This window comes from Amaranthus tricolor, chromosome 14, assembly GCF_026212465.1.
Source record: "Amaranthus tricolor cultivar Red isolate AtriRed21 chromosome 14, ASM2621246v1, whole genome shotgun sequence".
NCBI classification, from domain to species: Eukaryota; Viridiplantae; Streptophyta; class Magnoliopsida; order Caryophyllales; family Amaranthaceae; genus Amaranthus; species Amaranthus tricolor.
The window spans coordinates 3596100-3614820 of record NC_080060.1 but is presented as its reverse complement, the minus strand read 5'-3'; the positions used below and the strand labels follow the sequence as shown (position 1 = coordinate 3614820).

Here is an 18721-nt window from a genome sequence, read left to right as displayed (position 1 = left end):
CTTCATCATGTAACTTGAGCATTGCAAGAGCTTTGTCGAGTGGCATCCTCTATGTTAGTAACCTTATGTGTTTTTACCGGCATTCAACTTCATCTACTAGAGCACTCAGCCACTCACCCTCCTACGTCTACCCGCACAGATATTAGGTTATTTGGCAAATGACGATTGACTGTTATCTTTTTTAATTTGCTTATTTGACTAGCTGAAAATATTAATCTTTTTTACTAGCTTTTAAGCTAGCTATATAGTACTCATCATACTACTAATAAGTATTAGCCATATATACTTAGAAATATTACAATGGGAATATTACTTCACAACAAAATTCCGCATTTAAACAGCTTTTGTTTCATTACCTAAATCAATTGTACATGGAACAAGTATAATTAACAATACACTATTGGGGAAAGTTCATACATACTCAATATAGAAGTTATATGCTGTTGTTGATATCAAGGTTTATTTTTGGAATGTGGTTAAAACGATACATATAAACCACCAACCATCAATCCATAAAAATACCTGGTTTAATATTAGTACTATTTCAAGTTCTAAATCTCTTGTAAGAATTTGTGAATTTCCTCCGCAACGGCCGGTGGGTACTCTTCCTGAGGCAAAAGAGCACCAGGTACTTCGACAAATTTGGAGACTCCTTTAGCCCCTCGGAGGGCTTCCATCTCGGCTTTTGATCTCTTGGGGGCACCCAAAGTTGAGACTACTAGAACAGGAATGTTCCCCTCCAAAGGTGCGAAACTATCAAGAAACTCGTCTCGAGATTTAACCGGGTCTAAAAGACCCGTCAAGAAAGCTGCGGGTACATATCGAGCTCCTTCCTTCTTTGTTAAGGCGTACCTGCTCTGCACAATTTCCGGGGTCACATTTTCAGCATCGGCATAAACATGCGACTTATACTGCGATTCAATTGCTTTTTCATTGCTGACCAAAACATTGTACATCATCCAACCTAACGCTGGGGCTCTTAAGGTTCCCCTCAGAAACCCATACCTGTCGCAATACAAGCAAAAAATAAGGATTCAAGTCGAAACTTTTGGATGAGAAAAGAGATTAACGAAAAACGATTGCAGCCTTGCAGGCTACACCATTAAATCGTTGTCTCTACTAACAGAAGAGTTGTCTCTCTTATGTTGCTTTACATACTACAACTAGCTAATTCTTTATTCAGGTAAATGGAGTTCCCTTATTATTGTAATCACGTAGCAACAACAAACACCGAAGAAGTTTGTCTTTTTAGTAATTCTATATTTATTCGGAAAAAAACAGTTTGAATGTGAAAATCTTCGACATGGAGCAGGTTTATTCAGCGATAAGTTTAGAAGTAATAGAGCTTCAAAGCATGAGGATGACATCTTGAAACCTTAATCAGTTTGATAAGAAAAAGAAATGTGAAATTATTAGACAGAAGATGAAAGAGTAAGGTACCCTTGAGTTTACTAATTGCCAAGTAGATGTCATCAAGATCAAGAAAACATAGGCTTGATTAGAGGGGTTCTGAGCATGTTCAACATGTTTGACCGTATAGTGCCCCAAAAACTTAGAGGTCTCAAATCTCAATATTAAATTAAGTAGTATATGTTAAGTGTTTAAAATACAAAACTGTTAGAATATATCATAACTTTTGAAAATGCGCAGGGCCTTCAAAAAACTTATCAATTTTTGCTTCGCCCTTGGGCTCGAAAATCCCTCAGCGGTGAGGGAATGAGGAAGAAGTGAGATCAAGTAGAAAAGTAAAGAAGACCGAATTATGGCGTGGATAGGGAAGGAAAGTGAGTCAGAAAAGCTATCCAGAGACCAGAGTGGATATGTAGTTGCGGGTAAGAGAAAAAAAGTAAGGGAGCGGAGTTGGCTTTTCCTTAAACTTAGAATTTTAAATTAGAAACGGTAGGCAGAAGATTCAATATTAGTTTAGAGAACAATTATTCTATGATAAGGTGATTCAACATATTCCAATGTGAAACGAACATGTGATCAGAAATTTTGATCAAATGATTTTCTCATTCAATGTTTGTTTTCCTGATTGATTGATAAAATCTTCTATACACGTTAAAAAGCAGAAGTTGAACTGAACAGAACCCTATACCTGCTCTCCATATTGGAATCGCGTCCAAAAACAATAGGAAGAGGACCTGCCCAAGTAGGAGCTACAGCTACGATAGCGGCTGGCTTCACTAATCCTTTCATTGCAGCGAGAACTGCTAGAGTGGCAGCATGCCCACCCCCAACAACAACCAAATCATTACCTGTGTTGCCAAAAAAGACGGCAAAAAACCAAGCTAAGTTATTCTGCAAATTTGATACAAATAGAAAGAATAACAGATAGAAACTATAAGCTGACACTTACAAAACAAGAGAGGAACCAGCTACAAGGCAGAACGAGGGAGAAAGAAAAATAGCCAATAATTTGTACCAAGAAAACCAATTAAAAGCCACTGACATTAAGAACTAACGGTTATTCTATCAAACATCGATCAAGGTCTATATAGATCAGAAGCTTGAGCTAGTCTAAATAAAAAACGGTTATTTGTAATATTGGCAAATCAGCCTTAATTTATCTTTTTTTATTTTGTTTACTTTATTGGTATATGTTTTCTTTTGTTTTTTTTTTTTTTTTTGTGGTGATTTATAAATCACGGTGATTGATTAGGAATATCTGCACAAGCTCAAACCAAAATTAGCCAAATTCACTAAAGCCCACAGAAACCAAGGATAAAAGGCAAACAGAAACACAGAACAAAAAATAACGAGAATCTACGCCAATGAGGTATTGATCGGAGCAAGAAAACTTTAATATCGCAAACAAGATTTCCAAGCTCTTAGCAAAAAACACATGGCTTTCTCGTATTCAAAACTAGCCAATGTAATGTCCAAATTCAGATCTGTCCCTAAGGAGAACTCATGAAACTCTAAATTACAAAAACCAGAACTAATTAAAGGCAAATCAAGGATGAGCAACTGGAAGAACGATCACTAGGAAGCAATCGAAGAAACAACACAAGCAATCAAGATATAATATCAGAGCAAAAGGAGGAGACCAAAACCTAAGCAAGACGAAGATGTCATCTGTGTACAATAATGGAGGTGAGATGATAAATAGCATGAATCCTCCGGTCACTTGAGTACTCAAATGAGTTCGTCATATTTAACCGCTCAGCAATGCCACCAAAACGACAAATCGCAGAATCAGAAACAGTATGAATTAATTGACTTGAACTCTCCAATCTTCATTTTTACTGCGAGAACTCGTGTTTCGAAACACTCCAACAAAAGTAAGTCTCTCCTAAACGCTAAATTAGGACAGAAGAACAAAGCTTCCAAAGAGATAGCTAAGTGCAACCCAAGGACAATGACATTTTTTGTTAGATATGGTGACTCAATAAAGCCCAATGGGTGCGTAGAATGTGTATATGTTGCTTGGATGTTTGAGGTTATGGTTTGTGAATGAATGGAGTATGAAATCAGACGGTCTGTGATGCACCTGCTGCTCGCTCAAACCTGGCTCGACCTAGGCTATGATGCTCGACTGGTCGAGCAAGAAATCAAAAGCTTCTGTCTACATTCTGATCTCTCGCTAGACCCCCGCTCGACCATGTTCGGGATATTCTGTTTTAAGCGACAGTTTCATTTTAGTTCGTGGGCACCCTTATATCTTCTCTTCTGGTTCCAAAGCCTATATAAAGCAATTGTATATCCTTGTACATGTAGAATGTAAGAACATTTGTTGTATGGCAATTGGGAATTGAGTTGAGAGCCACAATCAAATCCTTAGGGTTTTAGTGAGAGGTTTTTTTTGGGGTTTTGTTCTCTTCTCTCATCTTGAACAATTCTAAGGGGTTCGAGTAGATTAAAGATTGTAATCAATACTCTAAGAAGCAATAATATTCATTCACTCAATTGTTAAGGATGAAGTTTTATAGTCTAATATCACATTGATATTAGGATTTTCTCCACCTCTCAAATTTGGTGTGTTACTTCATTGTTTTGTATTTTCTGTTTTTTTTTTTTTTTGGTTTATTTGGATCAAACTCTCACATTTTTGGTATAAATGTTCATTTACAACAGCAAATAGCACATCACACAACAGATGTATAATACTTTTATATCACAAGAAAAGAAACCCACATATTATTCGGCATATTTAACTTGCAATCAATCATTATCAGACATTTCTTCATGTGAAATGATAATAATTTGATCATACCAGATTTAGACACAGGACTAGCAGGGGAATTGATCAGGTCAACCATGAACTTCTCCATAACATCTGCAGTATAATCCAATTTCGGCCGATCTGAGTTTCCCAAACCCGGCCAGTCAACAAGTGTGGCCTTCAAATATTCATTACCATCTCTTTGCAAAATGTCTGAAGCTACCAAACTCCATTCTTCCACTGTGCTAACATCAGAAATTGTGGGTATCATAAGCATATTTTTACTAGGCTGAGAACCCTCTTTTGCATGTTCCTCCAAATATATACTAATGGACTTGTCATTGAATTTCCATTGCCAATAATCATTCTGAAATTTCATATATCAAAAAAGTTAGTGAGATGAAGAGCCAAAACTCAAATGGCTCACTTGGTAGGTGGTAATAAACAATGGTAATGAAAATGAAAAATTAGTTTAATTTTGGTTGAAAAATCTCTTGGTTAGCTTGATGGTCATGGTTGTCCAATTTCAATCATCTCATTTTCTTCGCAAAATTCATTCCAATGCATTATCCTTCATAAAATTCATTCCAATGAATTACCATTGGCACAAATGGTATTAGATGGTAATGGAAATTTGTAAAAAAAAACTTGTGATCAAAGTTTCATTACCATGGGAATGATATGAAATTTTTAATGAAATTTTACACCATAAATTATTTCCATTACCACTAGTACCACTAACCAAACGGACCGAAAGTGCTACAAGTTACCACATATAGATCATTGCAGTTCTATCATTGAAATTTCTAGTATACTTCAAGTTAACCCATTTAACGAATTTACTTATTCAAAAGTTTCAACAACTTAAAAATCAAAAACTTATAAATTGAATCCACAAAAACCCACAAAAAAAAATCAACAGCAATCATGAAATGAACAAATATATAGCATAATTTTATCAATTTAACTGCAAAAAAAGGTTTCCCAGAAACAAAAATTACCTTTTTTATAGTAGATGGTTTATCAGCAACAGTGACACTGGAAGAACCAATTGAGGTTGAAGCATTTACTCTAAAACGCTTAAAAGTTAGAGACTTTTTATATAAATAGGGTTTTGATGGTTCAAATGAAAGCAGTTGAAATTGAGATGGGAATTTTGCAGAAGATAATCGAATTGTTGCAGGAAATGCCATGATTGATGAACTATAAAGCAAATAAAAGGATTTGGGGATTAGGGTTTGTAAGTTACTCTGGCAGATCAGCGTCAGTTAGATGAAATGAGAGATATTTATTCAATAATTCTGGTCGACGAGTCTGACTTCTGACCGTTCTTTGCCTCCCATTATTTGTGCACATAAATTTGACAATTTCGCAAATTAAGTTCATCTTGTTTTTTCTACGGTGGTCGGGAGCTTTTTCCTGCCAAACTTATTATCATCCTATTGGATGTATTAGGCTATATTTCGCTCATTGACTTGAACTTAATTTGTAAATTGTAGATTTGAGTTTGTATTTTGAAAACATTTTAATAATAGGTTTCTTCGAACCAATTTAGTTATGAAATGGGTTTTACTGTATGCAAACATTTATAAAACAATTAAACACGGGCCAAATAAAGTCATAATGTAGTCAGTCTTTGACGAACGCACATGAATTTGCTTATAGGTCATAGACTTATAGCTAAATGCAACAACAAATGACTTTGGGCCATGGTCGAAAGTTGCCTAAATATTTATATTTACAAATCTAGGTCGTCTTAAGTTATGAGTAATCACTTTTAGACAGGTCTATATAATAGTCCATTTCTTCAACTGTTTACTTTAAGATCATAAGTAATCGTTTTAAGGTTATGAGTAACCACTCTTAGACTGTAAAAAATGGTTATATTTAATATATAAGGGATGACTTTAACGTTATAAGTAATGATTTTAAGACAAAAATATATATTGAGCCAGTCCAATTAAGATGATCTCACCGTGAGACCGTGCTCATTTATGAATTATTGTTACAAATTTTCTAATGAGATTGTCACATTAGTGCGCCCTTAAGCACAACCCATAAAAATGATATTTTTCATATCAATCTTAGCCTTAAAACACCAATTTCAAGACTTAATGCTCAATTCATTCCTTAAAAATTAAAACCCATACTTTTAGTTTTGACCTTTCTTCTCCAAGGCTTAAATTTATTTTTTGACTAACTATTATTGAGACTTAAATTCTTTACTTTAAGGCTTAAAGTTTATACTCAAAGCCTTAACATTTCTTCACCAAGGGCTTAAATTGTGTACTCCTTGATTTTAAAGTTGTCAAATTTAATTCTTAGTATCCCTACTCCAAGGCTTAAACTCTATACTCCAAGTTTTAATATTCCTTCATCAATAATTCAAATTATCTACTCTTTGATTTTAAAGTTGTCAAATTTAAGACTTAAAATATCTATTTCAAAGTCAAAAAACGACTTGTTGATTTGTATTCAAGCCATGGCTCAAATAAACCTACGGGTCTTGGCCCAAACGTAATTGTATTTTTGATTAATAGCCCAAATGCTTTAAAAGCATAATTCTTTCATTTTAATAATTTTGAATTGAGTTATCTTATTATATCTTGTCTAGGGATGGTCATGGGGCGGGTCTGGAGCGGGTCTGGCCAGACCCGGACCCGGACCCTATTTTTTTTTTGGGATCCAGACCCGGATCCGGACCCTAAGGGTCCAAAATTTTCAGATCCGGATCCGGACCCTACGGGTCTGACAGGGTCTAGGGTCCTTAATGGGTCCTTAATGGGTCTTATACAAAGCATCTTTGATTTGTCAAAATTGAACCTTTTTCGAGTTTTTTTGTATTTTTGTAAGCAACTTATCATCGTATTATAAATACTTGTTCGAGTGCATGAAATTCAAATACAAAATAAATACTAAAACGTATTACAAGTCTTGTCTAAATACATGATTAAAAATCAAATATGAAAGACTAAATGAGAAACAGTGTATATTTCATAACATTAAAAATTACAATAAATTTTGATCAATCTTCTTCAACTTCATCAAGATCCTAAAGGAAATATCAAACAAGTATAAGTTAGTTTTTCAATAAAGAAAAAGTAAATAAAAACAAATCCATTAAAGTTAAAGCGTACTAGTTGAATCGCATCTATTTGTTGTTCTTCATCAACATCCGAATCATCAATTACTGTGGAGCAAGCATAAGCATCTTTCGAAGAACCTTAGAAAAAGATTTTAAAAACAAAAACAAAATAAGATAACCAACCAAAAACAAAACCAATACTAAATCAGTAAAAGTTAGACTTTTACCTTTTATGTCTTCCATCATCCAATTTTGTAAACACATTAATGCTTCCACAGTTTGTGAATGAAGTCTTGAACGATGAGGGCTAATAACTCTTCCTCCGGTACTAAAAGCACTTTCTGAAGCAACGGAAGAAACAGGAATGGCAAGAATATCTTTCGCAATCTTTTGCAAAGTCGGATACTTCGTATTTACTTTCCACCAATAAAGGATATCCAAATCCTCATCATCCGATAATGGTTCTTCTTCTAAATAAAAATCCAATTCACACCTATTCACCTTTCTAACCTTAGTTCTCTTAGATTGAGCAAATTCATCTTGTGCACTGTCTATAGAACTTGGTGCAGGTCGTTTCCTACTTTGCCCAACATCATTCACATTTTTCACAATATCACTTTTCCTTTGATATTCCACAACCAAATTATCAAGACACCTACGAACTCTTGCTAATTGCATATCAACCTCATTAACATCAAAAAACTTCCTAAAATAAAACTCCACACAATCCATTTTATTTCTCGGGTCTAAGATAGTAGCAATAGCCAAAAGTTCACACATATTTTCCCAATACTTGTCAAATTTTTCAAGCATATTTTCTGTCATTAATCTAATAATTTCAACATCACTTTGTAACCACCTACCCATAGCAAGCTTAATCTCACAAACCCTTCGGAAAAAAAGATTGATAGTGATAAACTTTCTTCCAGAAAAAACATTAGTTGTAGTGTAAAAAATTTCTAACTTATCACAAACAAGCTCAGCTAATTCCCAATCCTTATCACTAGGAACAACAAAATTCATCTTTTTATTCACTCGCTTTAACCTTGAAAACACATCTTGAAACGGCAAAACACTTTTAAGCATCAAGTAGGTTGAATTCCATCTTGTTTTACAATCAAGACTAGGTTTTTTAATGTTAACTAAGTCCAAAAAACGACAAGCCTCCTCAAATTTTTCAATTCTTTTAGGAGTTGACATCCAAAAAGACACACAATCACGAACTTTTTCAATCGCAGAACTAATAACCCCTAATCCATCTTGAACTATTAGGTTCAATATGTGAGCACTACAACGTAAATGCAAAAGATCACCCTCAAGCATCAAAGACCTTTTCTCAAACTTATTCATTAAAATCTTCATCATTGCATCATTAGTAGTGGCATTATCAACAACAACAGCAGATATTTTATTTTCTAAACAATATTGAGACAAACAATCCATCATTACCTTTGCAATAACACCTCCGGTGTGAGGACAAGGCACATAGCAAAACCTATATAGAATTAAAATTAAAAGGATAAATGATAAAATTAAAAGTAACATGATTACCTGAGTAAATAAGTAAGATTTTACCTTAAGGTGCGATTTCGTAAGACCCATTGTTTATCAATAAAATGCGAAGTTATGACCATGTAACCCTTCTTCTGGTTGGTTGCAGTCCACATATCAGTAGTGATTGCAATTCTACTTTCATTATGATCGAGCAATTTATGTAGAGAAAGTTTTTCTTCTTTAAACATCTTCATGATATCTCGCTTTAATGTGGACCTAGAAATCATCTTAAAATTGGAATTAAGGCTTTCAACAAACCTCCTAAACCCAATATGATCCACCATAGACAATGGATACTCGTGCATAATAACCATGGAAACTAATTCCCTTCTCGAAAATTCTTGGTCGAACTCTTTAAGGTTGCTTTTACCACTATAATCCAAAGAACTTGACCCATCACATTCCTTCTTAACTCTTAAAGTTGTTTGACCACGTGCAAGATTCAAATGTCTTCCTGAACAAACTTTCTTTGCGTGTTTCAAGAGATGAGAAGTTCCACTACTACCACCAGTTACTAGACTAACACCACAATGCTTACAAACAGCTCTAGTCACACCATTTACTTCTTCTCTTACAAAATAATTCCATGCCTCAGAGGTTGTTTTCCTTCCCTTATCTTTTGTGCAAGAACTTGGAATACCATCAACATTATCATTAATGAACCCTTCTTCATCCACATTCAATGTATTTTTTGACTCCATACCAAAATCATTTTGTGGTTGTGCAACTGATTTGGACGTACATTGTGATTGATTTTCATCCATTATCTATACGAATACGACTATAAATCTAAATTTAAACACCTATTCAATCAATATATTTCATATCAAAACCATAACAATAAATCAAAACCATAACCATAACAATAAGAGGGGCTGAGGGCATACACACAATATCTCATATCAAAACCATAACAATACATTCCAAAACAAAGATAAATTAATACACACAGCATAAATTACAGTGAGGGCAGAGGGCATACAATCCAAAACAGAAAGCTAAAACTTACATATAAATCAAAAAAATTAACAATCATAACTTCATAAGTATTCTTGAGATCCCACAACATACACAATATCTGGCGAAAATTAATACACAATACAAAGATAAATTAAAGAAAAATTAAACAAAATCAAAGAAATGGAATACCTGGCGATGGCGATGGTGATGTCACAGAGGTGGAGCCGCGGAGGACTAGGGCCAGAGAAACTAGACAGATGTCGAGAAGTCGAGAAGGCGGAGGATTAGGGATTTAGAGGAGAAGTAGAGAAGGCGGAGGATTAGGGAAGTCGAGAAGGCGGAGCCGCGGAGGACTAGGGATTTAGAGGAGAAGTCGACTCGAGAAGGCACCGCACAGCCGCACAGGAGAAGTCGAGGACTCGAGATTGGAGAAGATGATGATGAGAATGAGAAGGCAGTCGAGGACTCAAGAAAAAATTAGGGTTTTCAAAGATTTTGTGATATTTGAGAATGAGAAGGCAGTCGGTCGGCACTCCCACTTCCCACTTCCCAGTTCCACGCGCCCTACAGTGAAAAATATAAAATTTAAATTTTAAAAGTTTAGGGTCCGGGTCCGGGTCCGGGTCTTCATCTTAAGACCCGGACCCGGACCCGTCAAAAAAATTTGGATCCAGACCCGGACCCGGATCCGACGGGTCTCAAAAATTAAGACCCAGACCCTTATAAAAGGGGCGGGTCCGGGGCGGGTCTTACAGGGTCCTGGACCCATGACCATCCCTAATCTTGTCTTGTATGAAATTGATTCATCATAATACGGACTATATAATCATTATATTTTTTAATTGATCACTAAAAAATTGTAAATGATCACTCTTAAACACACTAAATGTATATGGAATTAGCCAAAGAGAGATGATTTTATCATGGGTTAGCAAAATAAAAATAGTTTCACTATGAGACGATCTTATATTATAATTAGTACATTTTTCTAATTGATTATATTATAACGTTAACCTACTAAATATACAACCAAATTGAGAGAGTTTCACAATGTCTCATTAGTCATTCAAGAATTGGTGATGTTTATGGGTTTCAAACACAGGAAAATTAAGAGAGACAAGAAAATTAAAAAATCTTAAAACCCGAATTAAAAGAAAAGTAAGATAGCGTGGCGCAATCTAGACCGTGTAACGAGAACGCATGGGTACCGTTAGATCTAGGGTAAGTAAAATAAAAGAGACAAGATAGGGTTTTCCATTGGCCTCCTCCATCCTTCAAAACTTTGTAGTGCTGTAATTCCATCAAACCTCAAAAACTCAGAAGGGTCGAAAATGGTGCAGCGTCTGGTCTACCGTACACGGCTTAGCTATGCCACCAAATCCAACCAACACCGTATTGTCAAAACTCCAGGTATAATCTTTTAAAATCAACCATTGATTTGATTTGATTTTGGTTTTTTTTTTTGTGATTATAATGGTGGAATTTTATTGATTTAATGTAGGAGGAAAGTTGATTTACCAGAGCACAAAGAAGAGAGCTAATGGTCCCAAATGCCCTGTTACTGGAAAGAGGATCCAAGGAGTATGTTCTTATTGATTTTATTTTCATGCTTTATACGTTTCTTTTTTGATTATTTCATGTTAGATGTTTAAATTTAAAGCAAGTGATACCCTTGTAAATGTTCCGTAAATTTTAGGTCGGATTCAGATATTGTTTGAAATTCACGTGATTGCTTGTGAAATTGAAAGCATTCAGTTATTTATTTATGTTGGTTATGGATTTTCATGATTCTATTAATGTTTCGTACATTGTTCTGAAAATATTTCATGATAGATTCTTTGAGTATAAAGTATGTGATTTGCTTTGGAAACGAAAGGATTGTAAGTGGTGATTTGCTTTTTTAGCAATGCTCTATTGCTGTGAATGGTATGGTTGTTAGCTTTTTGCTGCGGTTTGTGGATGGTTTTAATCTTTTGATGGTATTGTGGGATCAATTTGATATCTTTCATTGTTATTGAGAAGTTGTGCTAGTATGGAATACTGATGTAGTTATTTACTTGTTAATTTCCACGGATATATGTTGTTTTATTTTTTGTAATAGATAGAATAGGCTGTATGACAAGAGTGGTAAATTAAAGGCATTTTGAGGCTAGCGGTGTTTTTTGGTCTAGAGCAAAGTTGTGGTTTTTCTTGATGGGTGTAAGTTAGGAACTTATCATCAAGAGTTATTTTGCACCTTTCTTATTTTCACATTGTTGCATTACTTATCTGAGAATTAGTTTGTGCGGTTGCCAATGGCAGCGTAGGCGGGTGGAAAGGGATGTAGGTAAGGGGGAGTTGGAGGAGAAATGGACTTTTTTTTTTTATATATATATTTTTTTATATATTTTCTAATTTAAACATAACTTTAGGCTTCTTTCTCAGTTACAAGTTAGTGGTTGTGAGTAACTGTCAATCTCCCCTGGTTATACTGTTCTCTTTTGGTTTGGCTTACATTTTGATCCTAGTTTCTGGTGACTCGGTGAGTGATGATTATTTATGAAATGTAGTATTAGCTTTGTAGTTTGTTCTATCTCTCTACTACAGTGAGGGGTTCCTTTTGTTCTTGTTTTGTTTCTGTTGGTCCGTCATTGTTTATAACATCTACCTCTATTTGCCTTGAAAAGGGATTCATGACACTCCGTTTCTTTAGGCTTCTTTCTCAGTTACAAGTTAGTGGTAGTGAATATCTTTACAATCTCCCATGGTTATACTCTTGTCTTTTGGTTCGGCTTACTTTGTGTTCCTAGTTTCTGGTGAGTGGTGATTATTTATAAGGTGTAGCTGTTAGCTTTGTTCTATCTCTCTGTAGTAGATTAGGGTTGTTTTTGTTCTTGTTTTGTTTCCACTGACCCTTCACTGTTAATACCATCTACTTTTTCGCTCGAATAAAGTGGAGCATTCATTTTACACGACTCCATCATAATGACATAATCCAAAATGAAAAATATGAAGATTTGACCTACAATAGCTGTGAAAGTTACTGCTATAAATATAAGGAAATTGAAAAATAAAATAGTTTTTCACCTAAAATATTGTTGCTTATAGGTGAAATTAGTGAAGTTAGTTGCATTCAAATAAAAACTTAATTTGTGTTTGTCGTCCTAATAAAAAACATTAGTTTTATTTGATAATATGTGCATGTTTATGTTATACTCTGATTAGGTCTATCTCTGGCATTTTTTACACAGATTCCTCATCTGAGGCCCACTGAATACAAAAGAAGCAGGTTGCCAAGGAACAGGCGCACTGTCAATCGTCCTTACGGTGGTGTTCTATCTGGCAGTGCTGTTCGTGAAAGGTTTGTTTCTAAATCCATGTTTTGCATGTCGGATGTCATTTAAAGTCTCCTGTTCTGATGCAAACTTGTGCTTATTGTCCTTTCAGAATCATCCGTGCTTTCTTGATCGAAGAGCAGAAGATTGTGAAGAAGGTATTGAAGATTCAGAAGGCAAAGGAAAAGCAGTCTTCAAGGAGCTAGATTGACAGTGAAAACATGTTTTTTGGTCGTAGTGTCATCAGATTAAATTTTGTTTTCTAAGAGCAGATGACCGACTTAGGAAGAATCTTGTTTACGATTTGTACTTGTGCTTACTACTACTGTGAGGTGATTGTTTGGTTTTTGAATGAGCATTTTTGTTTTTCCTGTTGATGACCCTTGTTCTAAATATAGATCAAAAGAACTCATGCTTGGTACTAGTTTTGATTTGGTCCTTAAAACATTATTCATTCGATGATCTTGATACTTTTTGTTCATGATGTTTTCTGCACTAAAGGACACGATGCCAAGGCAAGTCGTTCATTATTGATACGCATGGGAAGATTCTTTATCTTGTAAAATTGAGCTCTGAATATCGAGCCAACCTTCCCAATGTTTTGCAGCTCCCCACCACCATTGTCCATTGCCATTTGCCTCAAATCTAAGCACCACCACCCACCAAAAGCATTCGATTCCGAGAAATGCTGTTTTGGTTTTTAGTTTTCCTAATGATTTCTTTCAAACGATTTACCATGCACTTCTAATTTTCTGTTGCTTTTATAACCTTAAAACTTTCGTATTGCATTGTTTTAAAATTCGGTTTTATGATGTTCACACTTGTTCGGTTAAAGTGGTGATGGTAGCGGTTGCAAGATTGGTTCCGTGCTTAACTACGTGGAGTTTATAAGTGGAGGAGATGATGGTGATGACTGCGCAGTTGAAGAATTCACGGTTTATGTGGTGGTGGAGATAGAGGCTCAATGGCGAAATGGTGGCAGCTCAGGGTATTTAGCATCACACAAACACACCAAGTATATATGTATACATCCCATTCACCAAACACCCTGTATACATAAATAAACACTCAAATACAAACGAATTCATAGAAAAAACACTCAAAATGATGTATACATATGTTACTCTCCACAAATCACAATTCATAGTGCCACAAATTAATTATTTTGAACTACACATGTCCCAATCCATACTTCAAAACATATTCCCCGTTTCTCAAAATTCGCTACATTTGGTAATTTACGTAGGAGTATTTTGACCAGAGGTGTGCATTAAACCCGATCCGAAATATCCGATCCGGTTTATCAGTTTTCAAATCTGGATAATTTGTCCGATTTTCACAAACCGGATAAGGTACCCGGTTTAATCCAAGTCAAAACCAGATTGCATTTTTAAATATACAGGTCGACTTGGTATCCGGTTTTGAACACACTCAAAGAACAGAGTAGTATAAGTTTACTAAATTCACATATCAAAGATCACACCATTAAAACAAGCTTCAAAACTCGAAAACTCTTATGCAGACCAATTTCTAAGAGCAGCCACCAATGTCTCATGTGGAGGAATAGTCTCTTTGATAAAAGGCAGTTCCTTAACAGCGTTAACCCAATTATATATCAATTTGTGTTTTTCAGGGTCTATAAGCGCCTTTCCAAGCACTTCTTCTTGAGCTTTATGTGCAGCAAATAGAGTGACAATTTGAAGGTCTAGTATTCCTAATGTCTCTTTTTTGATATATGACACATCTTTTGGAATGAGATCCACCATTTCATGCTCTATTAAGCTCAATTTCTCATGCATTTCTTTTAGGGCTTCTTCTTGTGCTTCTCCGCTGCAAAAAAATACTTTCTTCGCGATTTCTGGCAGCTAATTATGTCAACACGAAGCCAGAGAATAAAAGTTAAGGAACTGAGAGTAATTGAAGCAAAAGTATTATATAACATCTCTTGTAATATACTAAATGAGTACATACCTGGTGAGTGAGTAAATTCGCCCAGAATAGGACTCTTGCCCGATCATAAGGATCATCGGGCAACAGCCTAGGCGTGTGAGTTGGCCAAACTTCGTCGATGTACTCGAGAATGACCAGGGATTCAGCAAGAGGTTTTCCATTGTGTACTAAAATAGGAACTTTTTTATGAACAGGGTTATACTCTAACAAGGCTTGGCTCTTGTCTTTAAGATCCTCTTCTATATACTCATAAGGTATACCCTTAACTTTAAGGGCATATTCTACCCTTTTTGAGTATATGCTTGCCCATGATCCATGCAACCTTACATTGATCTTCTCTTCCATGATGATCTGATCTCAACTGAAAAGATGTGATTTTTAGTTTATATTGTGCTTTTTGTTTGAATATGAGGCACCAAATTGTTATATTTTTTGATATTAATAAAAAGATTACTTCTAAATGTGAAAGGATATGCCTCATCAAATGCTGATTCTCATTGACTTGTTCTATTAAATTTAAATAAATTGATCCTGATAATTTTTTAAGCTACAAATTGAAGAGAAGATTCAGTATATACTTGGAGGAACCAATGAAATGAAATTTCTCCTAGGTTTAATTTTAATAACACCTAAAATTAGGTAGTATTACAAGATGATTTAGTCATGGTATATGTCATCCTGGCTTTCTGGCTTTTGAGTATTAATTGAAGGCATGTGAAGTATGATAGAAAAAGAGGTGACCAAAATAAACTCGATGATCTGACGTTAATCGATTTTGGAATCTAACCCAACGTTGATTCGAATTTAAATTTAATGGATTCACAATCATGTAAAAACCAACATGGACAAAAGTTTCGATTTTAAATCGTCTGAAACACATGATTATCTCTTCTCCTCCTTTGGGTATGTATGTATGCTATCTCTTTCCTCTTTGTTTGAATTATTCAGACTTATTTTATAAATTCTAACAAAACGTATAGTTATTTATTAAAAGCATCAAGTATTAGGGAGTAATAAGTTGCAAGCAAGTGCGAAGTCAATAAGAAAACATGTATTTGTCCTATAGAGATTGTGTAACAATCCGATTTACCATTGACTGAATAAACAGGGTCATCACGGGGTTTACTTCCCAAGAACCTCGAATTTCAATCCCAAAACTTGCGCAAAGAGTCTTTAGTTCATTAAATCAGCTAATTCTCAATCCAAACATCTATCTAATACATAAAGTTATCATAAAAGTCTTTATAAAAGTCCAATTATAACCAGTACAGTCTAGACTAATATATATATATATATATATATATATATATATATATATATATATATGTATATACACACACACATATACATACATATATATATATATATATATATATATATATATATATATATATATATATATATATATGTGTATATATATATATGTGTATATATATATATATATGTGTATATATATATATATGTGTATATATATATATATATATATATATATATATATATATATATATATATATATATATATATATATATATATATGTATATATATATATATATATATATATATATATATATATATATATATATATATATATATATATATATATATATATACATATATATATATATACATATATATATATATATATATATACATATATATATACATATACATATATATATATATACATATATATATATATATATATATATATATATATATATATATATATATATATATATATACCTATATATATATATATACATATATATATATATATATATATATATATATATATATATATATATATATATATATATATATATATATATATATTACTAAAGCTTAGTACAAAACTATAAAACTCTAACGCGCTCAGCTCATTATAACATCCTTGGAAACTCTAATCAACTCCGCTAATCCACCATTCCCGACTGGTTTGGATATGTAAACAAATTAAAAAAAATTTGAAACAAAAGAAGGTCAAATTAAACTGAATGAGAAGTAACAATCCAAAACAACAAAACACAGTAAATCATATCATAGGTTTAAAAGCAACATCAGTTCCCTATATCTATGTGCGCACAGGGAGTCTAGTTGAGAGGAACATCCATAGCTCTAAGGCTATGTCACTCTCGGGCGAAGCTAGTCAATATCTCAATGACAATTCGCTTCAAACAGGGAGCAGGGAACAATGTTCCTCAACTCCGTCAATGACCAGCTCGCAAGCCTGATCCATTGACCATATCATAATATCAGCATAAGCATTTGTAACAACATTTGTCTCAACAATTTCCAATCTCAAAAGAGCTTTAGTAAAAAGTTTATTTTCAAGAATGTAGTCTGATTAGACTCTTTAAGGGATTGCTACTACTCACCTACGATGTCTCTTCAAAGAGTCGAATCTTGATCACAGCTATCAACTAGAAGGGTTCTTCGACGTTGTCGCCTCCTAAAGCATAAAAATCACAATATCACAAAAGGGCGTCCGATGCTACTGTACTAATATATAAGTTATTACATCTCCTTCTACAACCAAGGTTTAAATATGACTCTATTCTGGCGTTGCTACATCTCATGTCATAAGTTCGTTTTTACACATATTAAAGAATCTAGGCAAACCAACAAAGTTCATCCCTTAGTCCTAGAATCTAGGACTATTTACACTCTACTAGAGGTTTCTCAATAATCATCATCCTCTTTTATTATTTAAACACAATTTGTTAATTGATATCCATGATCAGTGTACCACTAAGAATCTAATGATCCTTCACGAATATCCCCTTGTTCATTTACTAAAACAACCAATATTCCTCGTAAAATCAATGATTTCCAAGGAATCTCATACTTTAATTACGATCACCAATTATTCAATTCTTTCACCAATATCTAACATCTCTTCAACAAAACCATAATTTCCTTAATTCATATTTTCTTATTAGCCCCCAAGACTCGACAAACTTAACTCAACATTCACTAATAACACATTTTCCATGAATTTCCAATTAATAACTCATCTAACTAACTCATATACATTCCAAAATTCAACAACATTTAGGGTTTAACACATGAATGAAAGATTATATAAGGGAAAGAAATCAAGAAGGATTACCTTCTGTTTGTAATAACAAGAAACGAGAATTCAAATTCAAAGCTTGATTTTCTGACTTGGATTTGATGTTTAATCAATCAGGGCCAAATCTCACTCAAACCTCCCCCATTTTGGTAGAATCTGGGTCAAGGAAGGGAAATTTCGACTGCTTTTGATGGGCTTCAATTCGTCACCTTCCAAAAACAAGCAAAGGACTACGTTTCTTGAAGAATCAGGAGCGAAATCAGATGAATAACGACATTGTAGCTTCGAAATTAGATGAAGAGGACGGTGTTAGGGTTGTGTTTTCCTTCGAAGGTCGAAGACAAAGAAGACGACGACCATTGTTGTTCTTCTTGCAAAAATCAGAATCAAGGATTCAGAGGAAGAATGCGAAAGAATTAGAGGAAGAAGGAATTTAAGGAAGAAATCAGAGGAAGAAGGAATTCGAAGAAGAAATCAGAGGAAGAACATGACTCTAATTCTTCCTTTGGGTTCCAATGAGAGAGGGAGAAAGGGTAATAAAGGTTTGATATATTTTATTTTTTATTTATTTTTTTTTAAATTGAAAGAAGTAAAAAAGAAAAGAAATTAAGTTTGAAAT

The 18721-nt window shown here is 34.0% G+C and overlaps 3 protein-coding genes across 3 annotated transcripts; 1 reads left to right on the top strand and 2 right to left on the bottom strand.

The window, feature by feature from the left end:
- Window positions 1-325: 325 nt before the first annotated feature.
- On the bottom strand, window positions 326-5651 carry LOC130799177 (uncharacterized). The gene is made up of 4 exons (XM_057662276.1): window positions 5167-5651; window positions 4217-4532; window positions 2099-2258; window positions 326-1005 (listed from the first exon to the last, which is right to left on the bottom strand). Exons 1-4 carry the CDS (start codon window positions 5356-5358, stop codon window positions 552-554), a joined length of 1122 nt encoding a protein of 373 aa, XP_057518259.1. The 5' UTR covers window positions 5359-5651; the 3' UTR covers window positions 326-551.
- Window positions 5652-11009: 5358 nt separating this feature from the next.
- LOC130799176 (60S ribosomal protein L34-like) lies at window positions 11010-13540 on the top strand. The gene is made up of 4 exons (XM_057662274.1): window positions 11010-11174; window positions 11266-11345; window positions 12995-13104; window positions 13191-13540. Exons 1-4 carry the CDS (start codon window positions 11096-11098, stop codon window positions 13282-13284), a joined length of 363 nt encoding a protein of 120 aa, XP_057518257.1. The 5' UTR covers window positions 11010-11095; the 3' UTR covers window positions 13285-13540.
- Window positions 13541-14116: 576 nt separating this feature from the next.
- LOC130799175 (glutathione S-transferase U9-like) lies at window positions 14117-15501 on the bottom strand. The gene is made up of 2 exons (XM_057662273.1): window positions 15050-15501; window positions 14117-14943 (listed from the first exon to the last, which is right to left on the bottom strand). The coding sequence occupies exons 1-2, from the start codon at window positions 15371-15373 to the stop codon at window positions 14593-14595; spliced, it is 675 nt and encodes a 224-aa protein (XP_057518256.1). The 5' UTR covers window positions 15374-15501; the 3' UTR covers window positions 14117-14592.
- Between the last annotated feature and the right edge of the window lie 3220 nt (window positions 15502-18721).

Excerpts from the sequence above, each read along its gene's own strand:
- LOC130799175 (XM_057662273.1), bottom strand. The coding sequence starts at position 15,373 with ATGGAAGAGAAGATCAATGTAAGGTTGCATGGATCATGGGCAAGCATA. Across the intron at positions 14,944-15,049 it reads CGAATTTACTCACTCACCAG|CTGCCAGAAATCGCGAAGAA; the intron begins GTATGTACTCAT and ends TGACATAATTAG.
- LOC130799177 (XM_057662276.1), bottom strand. The coding sequence starts at position 5,358 with ATGGCATTTCCTGCAACAATTCGATTATCTTCTGCAAAATTCCCATCT. Across the intron at positions 4,533-5,166 it reads AACCATCTACTATAAAAAAG|AATGATTATTGGCAATGGAA; the intron begins GTAATTTTTGTT and ends ATGAAATTTCAG. Across the intron at positions 2,259-4,216 it reads TAGTCCTGTGTCTAAATCTG|GTAATGATTTGGTTGTTGTT; the intron begins GTATGATCAAAT and ends TTGGCAACACAG.
- LOC130799176 (XM_057662274.1), top strand. The coding sequence starts at position 11,096 with ATGGTGCAGCGTCTGGTCTACCGTACACGGCTTAGCTATGCCACCAAA. Across the intron at positions 11,175-11,265 it reads CCGTATTGTCAAAACTCCAG|GAGGAAAGTTGATTTACCAG; the intron begins GTATAATCTTTT and ends GATTTAATGTAG. Across the intron at positions 13,105-13,190 it reads GGCAGTGCTGTTCGTGAAAG|AATCATCCGTGCTTTCTTGA; the intron begins GTTTGTTTCTAA and ends TTGTCCTTTCAG.